The sequence below is a fragment of the Macrosteles quadrilineatus genome, unplaced genomic scaffold, assembly GCF_028750875.1.
Source record: "Macrosteles quadrilineatus isolate MER2022 unplaced genomic scaffold, UCM_ALF_1.0 Scaffold_5__1_contigs__length_97177068, whole genome shotgun sequence".
Lineage (NCBI taxonomy): Eukaryota > Metazoa > Arthropoda > Insecta > Hemiptera > Cicadellidae > Macrosteles > Macrosteles quadrilineatus.
Genome location: NW_026542598.1, coordinates 21852720 through 21877712, shown reverse-complemented (window position 1 = coordinate 21877712; position 24993 = coordinate 21852720). Strand labels below are relative to the sequence as shown.

General features: G+C 32.0%; 1 protein-coding gene across 2 annotated transcripts in view; it reads right to left on the bottom strand.

Moving 5' to 3' along the window:
• Positions 1–18106: 18106 nt before the first annotated feature.
• LOC128995955 (neuropilin and tolloid-like protein 2) overlaps positions 18107–24993 on the bottom strand; it is a 106865-nt gene continuing 99978 nt past the window's right edge. For both annotated transcript variants that reach the window (XM_054421030.1, XM_054421031.1), the window contains exons 6-11: positions 24493–24736; positions 23393–23511; positions 22251–22397; positions 21417–21623; positions 19574–19701; positions 18107–18721 (exon numbers count right to left, since the gene is read on the bottom strand). In XM_054421030.1, the coding sequence (XP_054277005.1) occupies positions 18526–18721; positions 19574–19701; positions 21417–21623; positions 22251–22397; positions 23393–23511; positions 24493–24736 (1041 nt within the window). In that variant the 3' untranslated portion in view covers positions 18107–18525. The remainder of the gene's footprint in view (positions 18722–19573; positions 19702–21416; positions 21624–22250; positions 22398–23392; positions 23512–24492; positions 24737–24993) is intronic.

Genomic DNA, 24993 nt, shown 5'->3' with positions numbered 1-24993 from the left:
ACCCCTGAAGCCACTTTGACGATCAAGATGTTCAGCTAAACTACGTGAAACGTTGTTTGACAAACAGATGAGGGCAATCAGTAGTAGTCTTGCTTTGAGGAACAAGTTTACACTTGAAACTGTGTTTAAGGCTACGAATACGTCAAGCAAATTAAACAAACAATTTGAGATCTGATTTAAAGTTTCCATTTACGATTGTCTATGCCATTGAATGGATATTAAATAAATTTAATAAGCGAAGATATGTTTATATTGAGTATTTTTATATATGTGAGTCGTGTTGGATTATTCAATATCCAACTTAGAAATCACTATTGCGTGTTATTAGATATTATCTTCATTTCTATATTTATGTCATCTTTCTAGATGTAATATTTAAAATCATCTAAATGGTTTAAATAGTTAGAAAATGATTAATTTAAATATGAAGTACACAACTAAATACATTTCAGAAGTGTATCGAACAACCTAAACTAGAAATTTACTTTATATAAGCTTTTCATTTAATCCCCCCCCATGATAAACATATTTGCTACAGATATGTTTTTCTTATAAACAAGCCATGATGGCTTCAAACTATTAAGCGACAGTTATGATTCTCATACTGCATACATTTTGTTCTTATTTGTGGAGCCAACACGAGAGTAATGGGATTAATTGTTAGATTTGTGAGTATTAATCCAAATAATTACAAAATATCTAACAGTATTAATTTAATAAGCACAAAAATATTCGACAGTTCACAACTAACATCATTGTCAGAACGCATTACCTATCTCTAATTTTTATCCCTCCTCTTACCCCTTGCAGTTTCCAGATGTATAATTCCATCCAGCACTACCTGACTATTGATTATTTATGGTATAAATTGAAAGGTACTATACTGGATTCCACCCAGAAACCACAGAGATTGTGGTGTAATAGTAAGAGCACTTCACTGATCATGTTATACCCGGTTCGAATTTCCACTGTAGTGTTAACTTTTAATTCCATTTTTTAGGAAAAAATTATTTTCTTTCCAAACTTTGTTGGGATTTGAGACATTTTCAATTTTATTTTGTGATCAAAATTTGTTTGGTATATTTAGTTATGTTTTGTATTTATTCATTTCTTAAAAAAATCTATTTAGGTAAGCAATTTATAAAATTGAAAGGCCTGTATTTCCATGAGAAGTTTAAGGTAAGTATTTTAATTACTTAAAATGTTTTCTTTGGCCTTAAAAACTATTGCCCCCCTTATTTTATTTTAAACCCATATTTTTACCCCTAATAATATTTTATACTCGTGAACAATGTACACTCAAAAGAAGACGTGAAACATTAAGAAGGGTCTCCTTAATTTATAATCAAAACCAAATAATCAGTTCCAGTAACTTTCATCAGGCAACCATATTTTACCCAGTTGCTGAATGTTTTGGTAAATTAAGGGCATTTAATTGCTATTTATAAAACAGTTTTGAAGTGTATAAATAAACTGCACTTCATTAAAGATGAAGCATAATGTAAATTAAGATGACAAATGTTTTGTCGATATTTCTCGACGAAATGATATTTGTAAGGATCAGTTTTATTTTTATTTTATTTTTATTTTTATTTATTTTTTATTTAAATGTACTGAATAATTATTCATAATTATATTGTGAATATAGGTTACTGCTTAATTTTATTTCTTTAAAACATTAAACCTATATAATAATAATATAATAGTTTAACATAATTATTTATTTAATCACAAGATACCTGACCTAAGGATTTAAAGAAGAATGTATAGTCAATGATTTCTAAACAGTATCATAAGCAAATAGCAGATACTGTACTGTTGATGTACTATCAAGAAAATTAAGAATATAAATAAATAACTAAATCCTGATTTAAAATATTAATTTTCATTCAATTTCAGAATATTTTTGTATTTTAATTTAAATATTTTTCACCCCAGCCTGGATTTGAAAGATTTAATTAAAAATATACATTCTTACAATAATGAATGATACAATAATGAATAGTAGGCCAGATGGGGAATATTTTGTGTATTATTTAAATCCAAGTATTAAAACTTGATTAAACTTTCTGGATTTTAAAAGAACGACTTTAGTCAAATTGAAACATTTGTAAAATAAACACGAGTTCAGTGAGCAAAACTATAAGAATCTATAACTATGTTTGTACACATTATAATTATGTTGGGCTTTATGAAGTATTGGTTAGAAAAGAAATATTGTCCTGCATATCTATATTATATTACGAGAACCTATATAACAAAATGATATTGATGAAAAGTCCTTTTCTCAAATACAGTAAACAATAAACAATGCCTCGTGTGTTACAAAATTTTAAAATAAGTTTATCCTAATTTGATATTTTTAAGAATTTTTATTTCAGTAAGGAAATGGAAAATCAATAAAGTGAGCGTCAATTTAAAAATTCACGATTATTTTCCGATCCAATAGGTAATCCTGATAAGCTATGCATGAGGAGACATGTTGGGTTAGAACACAGTGAATGTTATTGTGGTATGATAGCGTTGGTTTTCTCTTGTTGTGTATTCTATCAATAACGCATAAGAACTTGTCAGATGAGTACATGTATGTATAATAGGGTATGAGCTGATTCCCACCAATGTGGAAACAACATTAATAAACTAAGGTAAGTTAAACAGCTACGGTAATATTAGGCCAGCTGAAAGAATGATCCTCTAGGAACTTAGTTTTCCAAAGCGTATTACCTTGTCGAATGCTGTATTTTAATAACAGTTTTATCCATAATTTTTTTTTTTTAAGTTCCGGGAATTCCATGTTTATTATTAGTGTAGTATTTGACTTTTTATTCGAAAATTTCTCTTCGAATTTCCAAACAAAGAGCGTTATAAAACATCTACTTTGATAAAAGGTTTTAGTTGTAGAATTAATATTTTCATTGCATGTATTGTAGTTATTATAAAAATCTCATGGCACCTTAAAAATATCGATATATGGTTAATAAGGTCATAGTAATACTTTATTACGTTATCACTAGATTACGTATGAAACTAATTACAAACTAAATTAAAATGGGTATTAATACTCCGAACCTAGTTTTCAGGAAGGAAGGGAGGGATTAAAACTCCATACGAAAGAAAAACGAATATATCAACTTATATTCAATGTAAACAGTCCAGCGGACATATGACTAGTTTTATGTTTGTCCATGAAACCGCATGTAAACGTTGCACCGGAGTTAACGCTAGAATAATCTTATTGTATTCTGCTACTCTAACTTATTCAATACCGGTACATAATAATTTATGTTTAAAACCTAAATCTTTAAATAGTCAATAATAATAGTAATAATAACCCTGCCGCAGCAAATCCGCAGGCGAAGTAAATTTCCATTCAACTGGTTGAATTTTCACTGAAATATCTTTTTAAACATGTCATATATTAGGGTGATCAATTATATTGAGGCTATGGGTGCTCACAATCCCTCGGCTTCACCTGTGTATATTAAATCATGGCAATGATCATAAACATTGGCCATGGTGCCATGAACACTTCGAACCACCAGCCAATAGTTCAGCCAACCAACTCCTATGTTACAACTATATTCTGTCGGATTAAGCTGATGTTGTGCTGTATAGAACTTTTAAAAATTAAAGGAAAGAAAACTTACACATTTCAAAAACTTCATACTTTTTATGTCGTTAATTTTGATGTCTTCTATCACCATCATTAAGCTGTAAATATTATGACATTAAGTTAGTTACCAACGGGTTATAATTAGCCATTGTCCACAGGAGCTGTTGTGTAAAACAACAAACCCCTTTATTATGACAGACAGGGCATTGTCCAGCCAGCTGCAGCCTTTGTTCTGTTAAAAGCCCCCTAAACACACGATTAGCTCTGAACTTCTAATCAAAGAGGTTGCATTTATTTTCTTTCTGCAGTATTTATCTATATTTATTCTATTATTTTAGTCATATATTCTCTATTATACTTAACTGCACCACATACTTATTTATTAAATTATCACAAAAGTAATCAAAACAAAGTAAAATAATGTATTAAAATGGTATATAAATACAGGGTTTTCATAAATGAAGGGTGCAGTTTTGAATGCTTATAAAATAATTACTGTGCGAGGTAGAAAAAAAATGGTTGGCACCTCTGAATTCTTCAGCTCATTTAGTTTTATTACTCTAAACAGCTGTTTCATTGTTGTTGGTTAAATTGTGCAATAACCTCAAATATTCGATTCTGATCAAAAAACATGTTTTCTGATCAAGAGAAAGCCAAGTGTGTGCTGTTGTTGAGTGAATTAAGGTCTGTTGTTTTAGTGCAAAGGGCTTTTAGGGGATTATTTAACAAAGCTCCACCTCACAGAAATAACATTACGCGTTGGAGTAAACAATTCGTAGAAACTGGACCGGTACAAAAACGGAAGACTTCTGGGAGACCGCCTGTATCAGAGGTAACAATTCAAAACGTTAGCGAATCTTGTCTTAGAAGTCCAAAAAAATCTCTTCCACGTCGGAGTCTGGAGCTTGGAATCCCAGTGACAACTCTGCATAAAATTTTGCATAAAAGGCTGCATTTTCATGCGTATAAAATTCAACTGTTGCATGGTATCAAACCGAATGATAAAAATAAACGTGTGGAGTATGCAACTTACATCTTAAATCAGATTGAAGAAAATGAATAATTTTTAAATGATGTAATGTTTTCAGATGAAGCAACTTTTCATGTTATTGGGTGTGTTAATAAACACAACGTTCGAATTTGGGGTTTTCAACGTCCTCATGAGATCATCAAAAAAATCCGAGACACACCAAAAGTAAACGTCTGGTGTGGACTGACTAAAAACCAAGTAATTGGACCTTTTTTCTTTGCCGATAAAAGTGTTAATGGTAATGTGTACCTGGATATGCTAGAAAATTTTTGTTTTCCTCAAATTGACGAGTTTGATAATGTCAATATGATGTATTTTCAACAAGATGGAGCACCAGCCCATTATAAGGACTTTGTTCGTGTTGCTTTGAATAACAAGTTTGAACAAAGATGGATAGGTCGAGGTGGCCAAATAGCATGGCCTCCTAGAAGCCCGGATTTGACTCCATGCAATTTTTTCCTGTGGGGATACGTAAAAAACATCGTATATTCTCAGAAAATCCGTGATGTTGCTCATTTAAAGGAAAGGATTTATGAGGCAGTATCATCGGTTACAAGAGACATGCTGCACAGCGTATGGGCCGAGATCGACCATAGATTAGATGTCTGCAGAGCTATCGGTGGTGGACACATTGAAATGCAAAATGCATCAGTATATAAAACTGTTTTTAATGGAGATTCTAATGAAATAAATATTTTTAATGTACTTTATATAGTTTTCTTTTAATTTAAAGTTAAAATTGCACCTGTTTACAAGTGAACTCATTTTTTACCCAAAATATATACTATACTAGCTGTACCCGCGGGCTTTGCCCCGTTTAACTTCTTAATTTTCAAGATGAGCTCGTTCGCATGGCTCAATCACGTCCTGTTTAGGTTGTTTAGGTTGGAGCTCGTTCGCTACGCTAACTCGCCTCCAGGTTGAAGTTCGTTCGCTACGCTCACTCACCTTTTGGTTGCAAATTAGCTGTTGTCATAAATGAAAATAAACGGTATCAGCATTCTGACACATACTTTCTCCCATAAGTTTGTCAACAACCTTTATCATGTGTAAGTGGTGAGAGTAAATATACGGAAATGGGATTTGTAAGATTTTCTTCAGAATTTAAAGGACTATAACATACTAAATTTTTATCAAAATCGTTCGAGCCAATATTGGGAAAATATGATTTTCCGTTATTTTATGGGGTTTTTATGGGGAAATAACATAATTTACAATAACTTTTGAACCGTAATTTTTACAGAGATGGGATTTGTACCATTTTGTTCAGAATATAAAGGACTATAACATACTAAATTTTTATCGAAATCGTTCTGGCCATTTTTGGGAAAATCTTTTTTTCCCGTCATTTTATGGGGTTTTATGGGAAAATACCCATTAAAAATAAAAATTTCTAAGAAATGAGAAAAACTATCAAAATTGTAAGGATCATAACATACTATGTTAAATAAAAACGGATTTTTTTGTCTAAAATCCTATTTTTCGTTATTTTATGGGATTTTTATGGGAAAATAACATAATTTACCATAACTTTTGAACCGTAATTTTTACAGAAATGGGATTTGTACCATTTTGTTCAGAATATAAACGGCTACAACATACTAAATTTTTATCAAAATCGTTCAGGCCATTTTTGAGAAAATCCGATTTTTCCGATTTTTTATGGGTTTTTATGGGAAAATCCCCATTAAAAATCAAAATTTCAAAAAAATGAAAAAAACGCCTGGAGATACCATGGATTAGAACCTACATACCAAATTTCATCGAAATCGGACCACAGGTGTAGTCTCTAGCTCTGTACACATCCAGACACACAGACACACAGACACACAGACACACACACACACACACACACACACAGACATCACTTCGAAAACCACTTTTTTGGGTCCAGGGGGACCCAAAACGAATATTTCCACTCAAAACTCAAACTCGAAAATTTTGACGAAAACAATACTTTCTCCATATACTATGGTATAGGGGGAGAAAGTAAAAATAATAGTGCTGCACCCTGTTGGTAATCCTTGTAACTTTTATGCTATTGAACATCATAGAACAGAACCAACTTGTTTAATTGAAACAGCTGTTAAGATTCATTAATTCCATTTAAATATGAGTACTCATAAGGTTAACATGGGAAACTCCAGAGCCACTGGGGTGGAGCCCGAGAGTCCGATCAGAATAAAAAAAACTTAGTTTTCCTGTTTAATGCCTAAAGAATCAGTGTACCAAATTTCAGCCTCCTAGGTAAATGGGAAGTGGGAGAATTAGTGATGAGTGAGTGAGTCAGTCAGTCAGTCAGTGAGGGCTTTGCCTTTTATATATATAGATTAGTAGCTGTACCCGCGGGCTTTGCCCCGTTTAACTTCATAAGTATTGGCATGGCTCATCTACGTCCTTAAATCAGATTGAAGAAAATGAATCATTTTTAAATGATGTAATGTTTTCAGATGAAGCAACTTTTCATGTTAATGGGTGTGTTAATAGACACTGTTAATAGACACTGGAATTGGAGTTATGTATATGAAGGAGGACATGTTATGCAACTGGTTGAAGTTCGTTCGCTACGCTCACTCACCTTTAGGTTGGAGCTCGTTCGCTGCGCTCACTTGCCTTCAGGTTAGCTCGTTCGCTACGCTAACTCGCCTCCAGGTTGAAGTTAGTTCGCTACGCTCACTCACCTTTTGGTTGGAAATTAGCTGTTGTCATAAATTTAAAAAAATAATAGTGCTGCACCCTGTTGGTAATCCTTGTAACTTTTATGCTATTGAACATCATAGAACAGAACCAACTTGTTTAATTGAAATAGCTGTTAAGATTCATTAATTCCTTTTAAATATGAAAAATCATAAGGTTAACATGGGGAACTACAGAGCCACTGGGGCGGAGCCCGAAAGGATTTTTGAGATAAGATTATGCTTTAATGTTAATCGGGAATGTGTGCTATCATCATGCCAAATTTCAGCCCAATCCGTCCAGTAGTTTATGCGTGATTGAGCAACACACACACACACAAACTCACAAACTTCAAGATTTATAATATTAGTAAGATGTATGGACTTATCATGTTATGCAAATTAAATCTAGATCATCAGCTTTATAGAGAGAACACAACTTGATTGACAATTTACTTATACAGTTACTTAATTATATTCTAGCAATAAAAATCGTCCTTAACAGTTTAAATACATCATTAGTTTTAAAATACCCAAGGTATGTCACGTGAAAACTACACATTATGTAAAAATAAACATGCTACTATACATAAGCAAAGGACATGCACAAAAATTAAACAATCCACAGAATATAAGAACGAAAATTATTCAGGGAAGGATATAAATCATAGAAACATGAGTTAAATGTTTCCTATTTCACGAGAGTCAAGAATGAATAATAGCTTTATGCAAAAGCACTAAAAGAACTTAAGTATCTTGTTGGATGTGATTTATTTATAATCCTATTCCATGTACCGTATAATCTCAAAAGAATCGTTTATTATGTTGTTATATCAACTTTACTCAAGACTTTCCGAGAAAATATGTTTAAATGGTTTTCAGTATCATTATTTACGTTTAACTTTTTTATTTTCATATGGAAGCCCTTATTTTATAATAGCTTTTTTGTATCTTGTAAGTCATGCTATCTTATTGTTGTTCATTGCGTAGCAGCATTTTGAGCAAATAATATGAATAAATGCCTTCATTTTCTTGGATTCAATCTTTTTTCAATTGTATTCTATATACCTATTGAATTAATAGTATAGTAATATAAAAAATCAAACATGTACCATAGTTTTTGCATTATAGAGAGTAGTTATATATTCCACTGATCATACCAGGAAAATACACGTTGCTTGCGAAGCTCCCCAAAGACCAATGCTAGGCTTTTGAACACTCTATGAATAATTTAAAGTAGAGTTCCCTGGAACTTGACTGTGAACATGAAGTTTACCTCGCTTCCATCTAATAAGAATTGTATTTTTAAAATTTAATGTGATTGTTAATTACTTTTACGTCTTGAAACGGCCGAATTTTTATGGTTGTAGGAAATTAAAAATTAAAAATTAATTTATAAATAAAATGTATAAAAACATAATGTAACACAATATTTGTTTACTTGATCATTTTATTGCTTATTATTGTCATGAAAAAGGTTCGCATTCCACCTATTTTAATTGTCTTTAATTTGTTTGTGATAATATCATAAATAATAAAATTTACAACAGTACACTTATTATTGATGAATTTGTCCCAATATTATTTATACAAATTTTATGTCTTATTGTTGCTGCCAAATTTTATTAGCTTTAAATTTTCTTATATTATCTATTCATGAGTGTATTTCTTCAACAGTGTTTTTTTTTTTACTTTGAGAATAGTTTAATTCTGGAATGGATTAAGCGATATACCTTTCGTTGTCCTTAATGATAGTTAAATCAATGGGATAACACGATCCTAGTTAATAAGGTAAATGTAAATGTGTGGTTCTCCTTTGATTATATTGCAAAATACAACAAAACTTACACAATTTTTTGCAAGCTCTTTATTTTACAATTAGGAGTGTTAAAAGTAAATAATATCAGAACATTTATCATCTCAATTTATTGCAACAGACGAAGCTTATCCTTTACATGAGATAAAGCAGGTGGTTCTAATCCTCTCCGGCCTTTAAGTTTCACTAATTACAGTGACATTGAATCACCCTGACAATAATAATTCATATTAACAATAATATAAATTAAAGAAATTTGTTTACGTTTAACTGTGATCACAAATTATTGATTTACTTTGGATATTTATATGAGTTTTAGGTAAACATATTTAAGGAGTTGTATGGTACATTACAGTGCCTTAAAGGAGATTAGGATTGATAAGGTTGTTCTAAAAGTCTGTTTAACATATTTTTAACATAACCTTATATTGTTTTCAAGTATGACAACAAGGTACGGCACCGCATCTCGTGACAAAACAGCTAAATGTAAAAAAATGAAAAAAAAACAATCTAAAAGTTATTTAAATTTAGAGTCCTATATGTTGTATTTCCTAATTTATTTTGTTATGTAATCATTATGTTTTCTATTTTCTATTTTTCGTTATGTAATCGTAATGTACATTGTACATAAATTGTGTAATTCGTTTTACTTAAATCTTTGTCAAACTCCACACGAGCAAGACATCCTCGAACTGAATATGTCCTATGGCTGCAGTCAGTCGAACTACCAAGCTAAAATAGGCTTTACCTTCGTCACTGCAGCTCAAATTCTTGTGGTGTAACTACGTTACGGCATTACAATGCCATCGTCAGACTACAAAAACACAAACTCGGCTGAAGTAGCGTCGTTGAAGCTTAAACACGTAACACATACGAACAATAACACACATTTAAAATATTTACAAAAACCAAACAGGCCTGTCGTACTAACGGGTGACATGTTCCCGTTCCGAGCAAAAACCCACCACTACTACTAAGGACTACCAAGGACCGTCTTTGACAGAAAAACAGGTAATGAAATTAATATAAGCCTACTGTATATTAGTTGTCAAGTAGTTTAGCTATAGCTTATCTACTTATTTAAAATATATCTTTCAACATGTTTATTAAACATATGAATAGTTTTTTCTTTAATAGCGTTCAATATTAATAAACCTAATTGGTTGTAATAGTTGTTATATACGAAACAATTCTTGATCTGAGCTCTTCTAGAGAACCACTTTCAAGGTAAAAGTTGGCCAGAAGGCTTATTAGTTTAATAAAAACTCATAAAATGTATAACCTTTTAACACTGACTTCGTTCCACCGTGTATATTAACAAAAATAAACAAACAATACATTTACATTAACAAAATGAATGAACTGTTCAACACTGACCCATTAAACCACAACCAAATAAACCACTCTAACTCGTGTATATAAGAATTCCACCAAGGCAACGGGTCAAAATTATCAATTCAAATGACATAATGTAGATAGTGAATAAAGTAGGTTTCTATGATTATTCAACTAAATCAAAACAGTTAGGAAATGTATCGAAATCCTGGTCTCATGGTAAAGCAGTTCGTCTGTTGCCCTGAGACCAGCATTAGGCATTGCACGTTTTATGCATAATTCATGAAAGATTTTCTATTGGGCTTTGCTTCTTGTAAATATGTTGACATCACAGTTCCTTTTCCTTTAGAAGATATAGAGTTTTTATCTAATCTGTGCCTGCACCATTACAGCACTCAGATCGTTCAAAGTGAAATAACAGATGGTAGTTTGAGGTAGAATAGTTATGAACCATATTAATTTATAAACTCTGTACACAAATAATATGCTATTTAATTTTTGGACAGTACACGATTTTAAAAACGTGAGGAAAATGAGTATAAAAAGAACTTGTACAGTGAGTACATTTGGAAATGGAGAGAATGGTTTGGGACAAATAGTCACCAGAAAAATACAAGAATAAAATTCCAGATAATATGTTTGTAGGTGTCAGTATATTTTGTTTATTGTGTTTAAATAGTTTTCAATTTCTTGACGAAATCCTTTCGGTGAAGGAGGTTTTTTTATTTGTCTATACTTATCACCAAGCTGGCGATAGGGCCCTTCTCCTGATTGCTAAGGAAATGAAGAAATAGTTGTAAACATGTTTTGTATTATAGGATATTGCTGAACAGACTTACCTCCGAAACAGTTTTCAACACAGTCGAGTCAGGTAGCTTGGATTCTCTCCCTAGGGAGTTTATAGGCTGCCTAATTCGCTTTTTCTTACTTCTATCTTAATTTGGGGAGCGTTCAAATTGAAACTATATCCTATAAAGTAAACAAAACTGAACATCAATCCATAATTGGTTGTCTAATTACTAGAGATTAGGAGATTTATTTATTATTAATTATTTCAGTGGTCTAGAAATTGACAAAAAAAATGTATTATACAGACTTCTTTATTTTTACCCCACGCTGTAAATAAAACATATCATGATTATTTAGTAGTCTTCAATTTGTTTTAATTTTCTGTTTATATATTGTCATTATTTTTTCACCAGCATGGCAACCCATGAAACCTATGTTCATTTTTTTTTAATGTTTAATTAACTTTTTTTTTGTAATTATTGTTTAGTCTATTTTAATTTATAAAAGGATTCTGCAAATCTACAGGAAAATATCTTTATAATAGTATGTTTAGATTTACCCTGCGATGCACAAGAGCTGAGAAGAAATGTTTTAAAGGAACATGCTTGCCTATTAATATATAGATTGAGGTTCTGCTTAATATTTGTTTTTTCTGAATACATAGTATTTTTATATTTTGAGTATAAAAGTTTACGTAAACATTTAACTAATTCGTATGCTTAAGACTGTATTTGATATTTTTTTACCCGCAATACCGATGAGCGAAAGAAACTAAGTCTATATACATAAGGACTGATATAAATCAGGACATCTAATCAATTTTTGACCATATTTATATCGTGACATGTGTTTGACTGAATCGAAGAAACGCATACCCTGTATTGGAACTCTGTTACAAGTTAATCATAAAAAAATAAACCCTTAGAGTTTTTACCTACCATTTTCATTCTGAGGGTATTTTTATAATGTTTTTTACACCTTATTAACTCTTTATCTCACACTATCAATATTCTACTTATATATAATTCAGTTTTAAAAATATTTGTACAACTAAACTGGAGTTCTAATGGACCGATTTGATAATTTAATGGGTCGTTTGAAAGATTGATTCGTTTAAATTAGAAAATAATTTGGAAAGTTTTTTTGTTATGATTTATGGTTGAAAAAAACATGTTTTCCTTAAGCAATGCATAAAAAATAGGGGGTTTTCACATTTTTTATTTGGGTGCAACTTTTGGCTGCCTTTTTGAGTATTTTCAAGAAACGTATGGTATCAATTAGTATGGATTTTTATTCTCTTTTAGAATATCACCTTACACTTTGGTCGATTTCCTCACCATTAAAAATTTATTTGCAAAAAAGCTAATCAACCTCCAAATTTATAGTAGTGAAAAAATACTGAGTTAGTGATATTTATGTTCAACTTTGTACAACTAAATATAAATTCTACTGAACTGATTTTGTCAATTAATAGGTCTTTGGAAAGCAAAAATTATGTAGATTTGCAAATATTTATAAAAGTTAGGTTTTATTAAATATTTGTGGGAAAAAAGAAAAAATAACATAAATACATTAAAAACTGACTTTTGAAGTTTCTGTTTTCTGGTTTAAATTAGTAGCCAACCATAAGCTGTCTTTATTGACTATTTTCAAGAAATAAATAGTAGTAATTTGTAGGGAATTTTATTCTCTATCAAAATATCACATCTACATTGGTAGAGTTTTTTTATAACTAGGACGTTCCGGGGTCGCACGATTGTGCAAGTTTATGTAGTTAAAGCAAATAATTATGAAAGTTTCTTTTTGTGATGATTTATCGTAAAAATTTAAAATAAACAGTCTTTCCATAAGAAATACATTGAAAACTGTGTTTTCAGATTTTATATTTAGAGGCAACTTATAACTAACTGCCTTTTTGGGTATTATTTAGAAATACATAGTACTAAATTGTAGAAAATTATATTCTCTATCAGTAACTTACCTTCCTCTTTGCTTGATTTCCCAACCGTTTAAAAGTTACTACTTAGCAAAATAGCTAAGCAGCCTCCGAATTTATAGTGGGGAGAAAATACTGAGTTAGAGATATTTTTGTTAAACTTGGTACAACCAAACAGTTCTACAGAATCGATTTTGTCAATTGATGGGTTGTTAAAAAGCATAATTCGTGTAGATTTACAAATAATTATGAAAGTTTACTTTTGTTAAACTTTCCCTAGAAACCATTGTATTTAACCACAATGGTATCTGTTGCTAGTTTGTAATAATATACAATATTTATAAAAAGGCTTAATATGGCTAAGCGTTGTAAAATAAGAAGAAACCTATAAAAAGCAGAATAAAGTATGTTTCCTATTTATCCATCAAAGCCAAACAATACAAACGTTAAACGTTGATATTCGAATTGACATAAATCTGATTTACTCAATCGTTCTGTCCCTTTCATTCTATCGTTATTGATCAACGCTACGGTCTGCGGTTTCGGAAAAAATTCCTTTGTCGTTATATAATTACGAAAGTGGATGAAACAGTACTCTCCAAATAACTAGCTAACAGGGATGACATATTTTAGCATTATTTTTAGTTTTCCTAAGATTAAAGCATTAAAAAAATAATTCGAGTGAGTGTAAAGATAAATATTATTAAGGTTTTAAAATGCTATTAAAAACCTTTTTTACCTGTATTGCATTTTTTAAATTTATTCCCTGTTTATTCCGTAATAATGTATGATGTATAATGTAAAAAATAAACATATATACAGCCATCATGAACATTCAATCGACTTCTTTAAAAATGATTCACAAAAAATAAATAATTTAATAAAAGCCAATGGATTTTTTTTAATACAACTATTAAATAATAAATAGACATATTTTATATATTGAATACAACAATTCTAATAAAATAATGCCATAGGTAATGTTGTAACTGTTATGATCTATTGTTATTCTCAGTCCTTATTGTGGTAAGGTTATTTTTATATTGGCTTTAACGACAATTATTTACCTTAGATACTTGAGTGATGGAGTAACTTATGCTTATTTTAGCTATTTTACTGTTATCCTATACACATATTTCACCACTAGTGTATATGATATATCTTCATGGATCTTAATATTTTCGTTATAAAGCTTGGCGCTCACTGGGTCGGTACTGGATTTTTCAAAAGTTAAAAACAATGAATCAAATGTGCATATGCACCCACTGCGTCGTCACTGACGTTAACAGCATACATGTAACTCTTAAGAATAAATTGAAGTAAAATTAAAACTAAATTCCACTCATTAGCTGTAAACTCACTTCATAGTCCTAACATTACCTATTTAGAAAAATTATTGTTCAAAAGATATTTTTTGATTTAATTTAATTCTTGACTTTAAAAATGTATACATTTATAATCAAGAAGGAAATATTGTCAAGAATATATTGAACTGTATACTGAATTACTTTACCTATGATGACCCGTTTTACTAGTTACCTAAGTTTAATTTATAACTTAGGTTATGATTAAAGGTTTTTGTATTTTTTCTCAAAATAACCACCAAAGTAATATTTTAATCGTTCAAGTTTGTGTATCCTGATGATGTTGTGTTGACATCAAAACTCGTAGTCCATTCTTAGAGTAGAATATAATTAAGATCAGATATCGTAACCTTTTTTAAATTTATCTCAACGTGATAAAGAATAAACAATACAGCACTTTGCGTTCCTGATACACATAAATTGTACCATCAATCAACTGTATCACCAATTAAGTGGGTAGTTCACGCAAAAACGGCCTAAAAAAAAGATTTTTATGAAAAATTATTTTTACATTTTTTAGTTTTGTATTTAATGCTGAAAAAGAAAATATGAAATATAATACCAGAAGATTTTTTAAATCATGAAATATAATTTTTAAAATTTACAATTCATGGTTGTTTTTTTACCTCAGAAGCCAGAGTAGCAGCAGTAGGCATAGACTCATCTTAGTCATTTTATTACCTTTTCCGAAAGTTATGTTTTTATCTTAGAAATAATAAATCTCAGCATCTTGATAAGATAGAGTAATGATTTTTTCAGCTTGTAAAGCTCTATGATTTGTTGTATGATTATGAAGATTAAATAAATATAACATATTTTTAATATTAAATTTTCCAAAAATGTTAACGTGAAAACAAGTTATAACATTTCAAAGTTTTTGGGGCATTTGTATATAAGTAAACCCATAATAAAGGTTATGAAAAATACTTCAAGGAATATTTAGAAAAGAAAATTACTTAACTACCATTTATAGATTTTAATCTGTACGCAATCTTGTGAAACCTTGCAAATCGTGCAAAATCCCCAGCCCCCTAGGGGGAAAAAAACCCAACCCATTTTTTTTGTTTCCATAGTTATATGGAATACCCAGAAGTTTCAATATTTTAGACTAATAACTAAAGATTTTGAATTTGTTTATGAATAAGTGGGTTTCACGTTATAAGGAGATTTGTCCACACAAAAAATTAACTTTAGGAATACATAAATGTTCTCTAGACTAGACGTGCTTTGAATAAATCGTAAAATGCAATCCATAACTAATAATTGGTAAATTGAGATCAAAGTTTCACTCAAGATATGGAACTGAAAGGCTGAGGTCGTGTTCAAGAGTCTTAAAACCTTATAAAACATGTTTTTAAGTGAATAAGTATTTACTTTGCTTAATGTAGATAGATTTTTTTTATTTGCAAAGTATTTACATTGCTTATAAATATAGATAGCAAAATTTAAATATTAGCAAATTAATAATAGTAGTTAATTTTTTTACGTATTACTCGTTATTCATTACTGTTATGTGTATGAAACGCATCGGGGTATAAGATTACAAATCACAATTGTGATTAAAACTCTCTAGCGGGTCGTTTCTCATTTTACTTGACTCCCTTTAGTTTTAATAAAAGAGCAAAAGTTTATAATTATTTACTTCAGTATTAACTTCAAAATCTACTTTTTACCCATAAAACTATATGCTTGATCAACACTATCCAACCGTGGTCATCAATCATCAACTGAATAATAGATTAGTTCTTACAACAAATTGTTTTAGTACATGTACACATGTAAAAACATTGTCAAAATACAGATTAAGATCTATTTTTTATTGTACGATCCTTTGAAATTCTTTGAGCTATATCTTCAACGAAAGAGGTATAACAAAAGAAGAGATATAAGAGGTATAACAAAAGAAGAGATATAAGAGGTATAACAAAAGAAGAGATATAAGAGGTATAACGATAGAGCTTAATAGAATAGTTTTACATCTATACCAAATCCTATCTAAAGAAACTGTGTTGCCCGATTAAAAAAAGATTAATTCACTATAATGATGGATTCAGCATCGTTTCCACCAATAACTTTACTAAAGAGGCAAAGTTATGAGTATAATGTGATTTTACATCTAACGAGTGGGTTTTATTTTTATCTCATGTTGTATTTATACCATCATTGCCCTTGCAGAAATATTATTCTTACATGAAAGTGGTGTGGATGGAAAGCTCAATATCCTGGACTTGACGATGACAACCTGTTATATTTCAATACAGGAAACGCATCCAGAAGAAAACGGCTATTATAAAAACTCCAAATCCACCGGCTCGGCAACCAGCCCCAAGTACGTTTTCTGTGCCCAAGTGGAGGTAGATGGTTGCATTGCAATAGTTCTTCAACGATCAACTGATGGCAGCACTAGCTTAGCAGTTCTGGAATGTCCCTATATTGCCTGGCGCTCCAGTTTTAGACATATCTACGAAAAAACCCTATCTAGAATATACCTATTCAAAGGGAGTATATTTTAAGAAAAAAGGACTGGGAGCTTCTAGAGAGAACACGGATCTCAGTTTTTGGAACACCGTTGGAGATCGCCTACGTAGATGTCTCAGGTAACCTGCTGGGCTGTTCATGCTGAAATCGAGGTGGATCTCAACATGGTGTTTTTAATGTCCAGCTGATTGTTCAGAACTTTGAGCTGGTGTTTGAATTCCTAAAGATACAATATCTCAGGAGTTGTTTGGGAAACATTTCCTCAAAAAATGAACATCTATTAAAGTGTTGTCTTTAGTTTGCTTGGCCTCGGGAATGCAGGTTCACTTCAGGTGAATTTCTTCGGTCTAAAGCATAGAACTTCGGAAAAAAGGGGTTGTCACTAAATTTTTGAAATTGCGGTACAGTAAAATTATGTACATTTTGTTTTCAATGTTTCATATCATTATAGTCAAGGTGATTTCCATGTCCATAAAGGGTAAAAATTTTAAATTATTGCAATTCCCAATAACTAATTATTAGTGATTGCATGTTTACTATTCAGTTGTTGTCATTGTTGTTTATTGAATGTTTCACATATTAGAAATTCTTAGGATAATGTCTAATTTTTACTCCATGCTATAACATATTCCTTCTTGTACATAATTAATTAAATACAGTTTAATGTGAATGCATAATTGTTTGTATTTTTTTTGTTTATGATTTGTTATGTATTTAAAGATTCTAAATCATGCTGACTGTTGAAAAATAAATAAATACATCTTTCCAACTAGGTCGAATGTTAACCAGTGAGACAGGTAAAAATCAATGGTAATTTAACATAATTTTTTTTTGTATATTTATCACAACGTATAAATTGACATTATAATTCATTCTAAACTCGTCAGTGTTTTAAGGCATACTTAAATAATAGCCCCAAAAAGTAAAATATTAATATGGTGCTACTTTTTGGATACGTGGTAGCTCATAACTATACTGTTGTTTTAAATTGCTTATGGTTTAGCAAACAGAGCCTCTATTAACACAGAAGTTTAAATAAGTAGGGATTAAATAATTTACAACAATTAAGGCATACGAGTTTCTTAAAAATATATTTTTACATCTCTTACAAAATAACTTCCGTATATATAGTTCCTTTTACAGTAAAAACACGTTGTTGACAAATGGGAGCAATGTCTTTGAATGAAACTGGGGTAGAATAAGCAAAAGGTCCACATTACAATCGTGGATGTCGCAGATGCATTTTCAACCTTGTGCGTCTTTGTTAAAACAAAATATTGCTGTAAAATATTTGGTTTGAGCTAAAAGAACGATTAAAAGGAAATAAGGTTAAATTATAAAACATACAATTGAACATGGTAAAAAATAAATTTAGAAAACAATTACACAATAAATTAGCTATATAAACGATATCCCGAGTACACTTAACATTAAGACTGATGATGAGTTTGTTGTTCTGATGATGGTTATGATGACTTTTGTGAAGGGGTCAGTGGGTAACGATGACGTCAGGAGCTGACTTTGTAGACTGAACGCTGAAGGGGCGATCACTGCTCTTTGCGCTGTCCGTCCGTTTGCTTAATTCAATGACCGCCTCTGCTCGAAATCGAGGCTCTGCGCTGGTCTTTTGTTTTGTTTTCCCGAACGTGGTGAACCCTGGACTTGCAGTCGATCTGGGAGTTGACCTACGTGATTACGTTACATTAATAACCCAATACAAGTGTTAGTTATAGTCCACGCAACGATTGAGTAAAAATAGTGTTAACGACACCAGTAGAAAATTTAAGGTACGACCCTTGGCGAGTGCCTTAAAAACGTCTCAAGTTGCATACACTACTTTACCTACGACAGTGTTTGAATTACTAAAAATCCCTATTCAAAACTTCCAAGAGAGGTTATGTTTTCGTTTAAAACCTCTCATTGCCACTGACAGTGATGCAACAAAACATTGTGCCAAACACTAATTGCACCAATCAACAATTAAATTGGCCTGAACAGCTGATTAGTTGAAGTTGATTATCCTTTAACATATGAACTTGTGTTGTTTACTTGTACGTAAATTTAAAACATTTAACAGTTGAAGAACAGTCTGTATAAAAAATATAGCCTATGTTATGGGTTTTTAAACATTTCTACTTCTATTCTGTCTTATAAGGTTGGCAGCTTTGATTAACCTTGAATTCGAACGTCTCCATGTGCTTTTGGCCTTTACAAGGAACCTTTCAGGCAAAGCTATGAGTGAGCTATATTAAGGTACAGTAAAAGAACGACTATTCTGATGGGTTTAGTTTTGGCCCTGGGACGTAAACTGAAGACATCACTTCCATAGTCACTTCACTGAGTCACCGACTCACCAGGTCTTCCAACTAAAATGTTAACTTTAAGATCTTAAGATCTCTAAAATTATTGCGTGCAATATCTTTAACATTACATTAATTGTTGTGATCTGTTCTTGTTCTTTGTGATCTGTGACATCAATAAGAACAGATTTTTATGTGCAAACCATGTTTTCCCTTCACTAAGTCTCTCGCCCTCACCTAGGAGGCCTGGACGTCGGTGGTGGTGGAGGAGGTGGTGGAGTGAACGAGTCTCCCCCAGAACTGTTAGGAGTGAAGCTGGCCATGTGGAACAGACTCTCCCTGGTTTGGCACTCCGAGTCCCGCATCTGGCAACACGAATTCAACTATTAAATATGGAACCTAGCAGCCTTAACAAGAACTTGTGTGGTGTGTTTCTAGCCGAATGGTTAGTGCCTGAGACTAATGTGTGTGAGAGATAGGCTCTACCCTGCCATGTCCACAAAGATTGAGTCTGTCCACTCTTTGATTAGGATTGCTTCTCCGTACTACACCAAGGTAAATATTTGATTGAGTATTTTCTAGTGATATTTATTTTGCAACATGAAGCATTATCTAGGTTTTTAGAAACAAATAGCATTTTTAAGTTATGCGCTCTCGAATAACTACTTGTTTTCAAGTAAGCACAAAGCTTTTTTGTTTATGAAAAAGGTGAAACTTGATCAATACGTACTGGGTGATGAGCTTACTAGAGATGGGTATTTACTCAGGGGAGGTATAGAAGAGGCTACGATGACAGCTGAGGGCTTCTTATTAGCTGAGGGAACGCCATTACCGTAACAAAACGTTCAACAGCCATCGGCCTCGGTGGTCTATTGGTTAGCGTGCCGGGCTGATATACGATAGGTCCCGGGTTCGAATCCTGCTGGTAGCATTAACTTTTTGTCCAAGATTTTTTTATTATCAGCAAGTTTGGTTGGTTTGGTTTGGTTATTACAGTTTAATTTTATTATTAAGTAATTATAAAATTTTAATTAAACAATTTCTAGTTTTATTTAATAAAAATAATTATTTTTCCGATTACTAAACTTTTGTTATATTATTTCTTTATCAGCAAGTTTGGTTAGTTCGGTTAGGTTATGATAGTTTAATTTTATAATTAAAAAATTGTAAAATTGAATTTGAGGCATTTATAATTTTATTTTATGAACAGAACTATTTTTGCGACTAGTAAACCTTCATTGCCAAAGTGCTCTCTACTACAGCGCTGTTCACGGAGGAATTTTGAACTAAATGCCTCATTTGTACCTCCCCTAAGTCAGACCCATAGAGATGTTCTAAAACTGAAGTTGTATTTAGCCGTGGATAGGTTAGAAGCTGTGGCATGAGCTGAAGGTTTTTAGAATGGTGTGTGCTGCTAGATACAGACCTAGCACAGCTGCTGGTCAGTGGTCAGGGAATGGTTGTTTATTTTATTTGTTGAGGAGTTTCGGCGGGTTCAGCGATAACGTAGGATGGTTGAATTGTTGATGTTGGTTAGGTTGGTTTAGAAAGTTTGTGATTTGGTCAGGTGAGTTTGGACAAATGGGAAAACTCTTTTAAAACAATCGTTGAGGATTTAACTCATCGCTGAGTTGCAGGCATGGTCGAGTTACTTCAGGTTGAGATAGTCGAGGAAGTTTTTGGCTAAGGGTACGGAATTGAGTTTTTGCGCCTGTACTTCGGTTTATCTAGTGCACAATTTTGGAGCTGACAATAAGACATGTTTGCGGTAGCTTATGGGTTTAAAGGTTTAGTTTACTGCTGTCAAGAGGATTGGATGACATTAGGTAAGAGTGGTTGAATAGTCAGGGCCGTTTTTAGAAATGGCTCAGGTTATCCAACCAATTTAAGCACAATATTAGGTTTGTTGGGGATGCAAGGAAGAGAAAGAAGCCCTTATGTAGGTTGAGAGGGGTGCAATTATCTCCCGGGCCCATAGCAAACCAAATCACATGCAAACTACTGACATGAGGATAACAGATTATCACAACATTGCAAAGCTTGCGGTGTAACCAGGACGGAAGAGGTTGCTGTTGCTCACTTCAGGGAAGTGTAGGTCCAGACTGCCCGAGTTCCGCAGTATAGGCAACAGCTCCGTGTCCGGCACGTAACATTCAGCACGTTGTGAGATGACGCTGCTGTCTGTACTGTGACTGTGGGAGGTTGGTAGCACCGTCACGCTGGAAACAGGTGGTTTGCCCATTCCTAGCTCGTTCAGACGAGAAGCTCTGGACTCGGCCATTTGTTGCTGCAAAACACAAAAATAGTAAAACTGCATTTACTAATGAGAAATATACGATGGAATATTACCTAAAAATTAAAGAAAACGATGTGCTTCAGAAAAATCTGGATTGCCAAGTTCGACTATATTCTAAATATAACCGGGTACCATCAACAATAGATGAAATAGTGTTTCAGGAACATCTGGACAGCAGAGTCCAGTTCTTTTCTCTGTGGAACTCAGCGTTTCAACACCAATTGCTAATCAGAGGTGCGTTAAATATTGAATGCAATGGTATTGATCAACCACTGTTCATGTTACTGTCCCAGCACTAAGTGTGTTGCGGATTATGTAGTTAGCTTAGTGATCAGTGTTTAAAACTTCATTGCAAGTGAGAAGGGTTCGATCACACCCAAAATAATCCCATGAGTAAAAGAAACTGTTTTTATAAAGCATGTAGAATTAGCTCATGCAAGATTCACACTGACAATAGGTACATTACAAGGTTAGTTAAATTGTATATAGTACTAATTTTAAGTAATCAAGTATTTGACTTAAAACTCATCAAACACATGAAATCTTAATAGAATAAAAATGAAAAATACGTACAATTCAAAGTACGTAAGTATAATTTTTATTTCCCTCGTAACAAACCTTTATAATGTGGTGGTCCCTGATGAGTTTTTTGCTGCAGTTGTAGATGAAGGTGGAGCACATCCCAGTAAGGATGATGAAAAACAAAGCCACAATAGCAATCATATGCGTCTCTGCAAACAGCTTCCCCAACACACTTACGTGTTCCTGGACAAAGAAGTAATTTTGTAATCCTTGCAACCAGGAACACTGTGATAACATGTAGGAATGTAAGAAATGTTGGGTTATGTCAGTTAAAGTAATTACCTATAGCACACCCTGAGGTAACAAGTTTAATTGTTTGTGTTATGAATGTGTTAGACGCAATCGCTGTGGTGATGGAAACCAATTAAGTTTGGAACTATGCTTGAAATTGCATTTACTTTATTAAAACATCGACCGCGAGTAATTTCATTGAAACATCAATCTAGGTTGTGTAACTAAGAGAAGCAATTTTGTGACAGTAACGCAATCTGTGAGAGTCTGATTTAAATATGTATTTTTATAGTTACAAAAAAAGTAACATATAGCTATCCTAAATAGATGGAATGTTAACTGTAGTATCAAGCAATAACTGAGCATAGACAAAAAGACGGGCAAACTATCATATGTTTTAAGGTACCCAGCTTGCATCCTGCATGAGAGTAAATGTTCGTGGTTTTTTTACTAACGGGGCCTGTAAAAAACTACTTAGCGATCCGATTAAACTACCTACATTTCCGATTTATATTTTTTTATTTGTCTTATTGGGAGTTGAAATATAAAAGTGGTTTTTTGAAAACAAATCTAAAAATAGAGCTATAATAGCCATTATTCAACTATTTAAGTAACAAAAATGTTATTTTAAATAACTAATTCGACTTAACATCCTTTTATAGGGGTTAAAAAGTAATTAATATGTATATTAAAATAGTGGGGTTGTTTTGTTTTCTAAAACGATTTGAATGCATTTACTAAATTAATTTTAATTTTACGAACTTTTTAAAACGTACGAATTATGTCATAAATATAATTACTACTTAATTGAAACTATTGGGTAATCTAGCCAATACTTTCCTTGCAACTATATTATACTAGGTTACAGTATTTAGATTTCCAGTGATACCTGGCGCATTTCACCTTCCATTATCTCTACACCGTAATTTTTAACGACAAAAACTTACAATACAAACTTCTTCCTTGTCCTCATCCCCTCTATATCTACAGTTTTCATTTTCATTGCACTTGAGTTCTATAGGAATGCACGTAAGATCTTCACAATCAAACTCGTCCTCGGCACATTCTGCAACATATCATTTTATAATAATTTCTTGTCTTCATTAGACGAAATAGAACAGTTAGGGTATGTTTGTGCGTGGCTTCCATTTGGTTACAGTTATGTGTTACTTTCTAACTTATCGCCATTTCAATATTCATAAATTTGTAAATGGAATATTACATTTTTTAATAAAAAAAATCCAGCATTCAACGGATACTTTCTTTATAGTTCATGTTTTTCTTTTACTATTTAACCGCTTTAGTTGCTGTAACTACAAATAAACGATTGTCCGCATTAGAGGTAAAATAATCATTTTTGTTATTAAATTCGTATTTGTAATATTGGTTTTAATATAACCAAAGAATACATATGCATGTAATCTTTGATATAACTGATATATATAAATTAAAATAACGGAAGGTAAAGTGGTCTATACTGGCTCCTGAGGATATCAGTCTATCCTGATCCTTGAGACTATGGTGATTTTTTTGTTTTTATTTTCTCTTTTTTGTTTCTTGATAATTTTAAAAGGATTTTTTTTCTCTTAATAGTCCTTGTTGCCGAGACGTTCTAACTCGCAAAACAATTAAAGAACAGCAAAGAACATTTCTAATCCAGAGTATAATAAACATTTAAATTACCCTGGCGTTTGAAAAAAAAAATTGAGATGGTAAATTATCTTCAGTTGCTGTTTAAAATTAACGAAATTAACATTGCTCTTATGGCGAACAAATCCATGATGGTCGTTAGCATGATTGGACACCCTTGGAGAACAATTTAAAACTATAAAGAACATTTCTAATCTGACAGTATACAAAATATTTAATTGTAAATACCTTTGGTGTTTGGAAAAATATTTTTAGACGATAAATAACTTAACTCTTAAGTAGCTGTTTGAAATTATCCAAGATAGCTGATAGCCTCCAAGGACTCGTTAATATTTACTTCATATCAATCGCCATCATCATCGAGAAGCCAAATAATTAGCAGTAAAATTTAACTTACGCTCGTCTTTTTTGATCTGGCGGAAGGCTGTCCACAAGATGGCGAAGGAGGAGTTGAAAGCCTTTGGTTCCGCGACGAATCGGATATGGGAGACATTACTCATGACTATGGTGGTCTTAGCAATGGACCCGCAGAACTGGCTGACTCTGGCAGGGAGTAAAGTGACGTTGGGAAACACTTCGATGTAGTTGGAGTCGCATTCATTTGGCTTGTCCATCTTGTAGTGGATAAACTGTAGCTGCAACTGAAAAGTTAATTTTATTTTTATGATTAAGAGTATCCGAAAATTGTCTACAAAGGTACAATAATGGCACACATTGTTGCCTTTCATATAAAACTCAAATATGCATACCCCGACATAATAGATTTATAACAAATAAATAATCTTATGAGATGAAAATAGTTTAAAAATACAGAAGCCCACAATTCAAACTACCTAAGTAATATTTTAATTTTGCTCGGAACAATATTATTATTAAAAATATAAATAATAGGATTCTA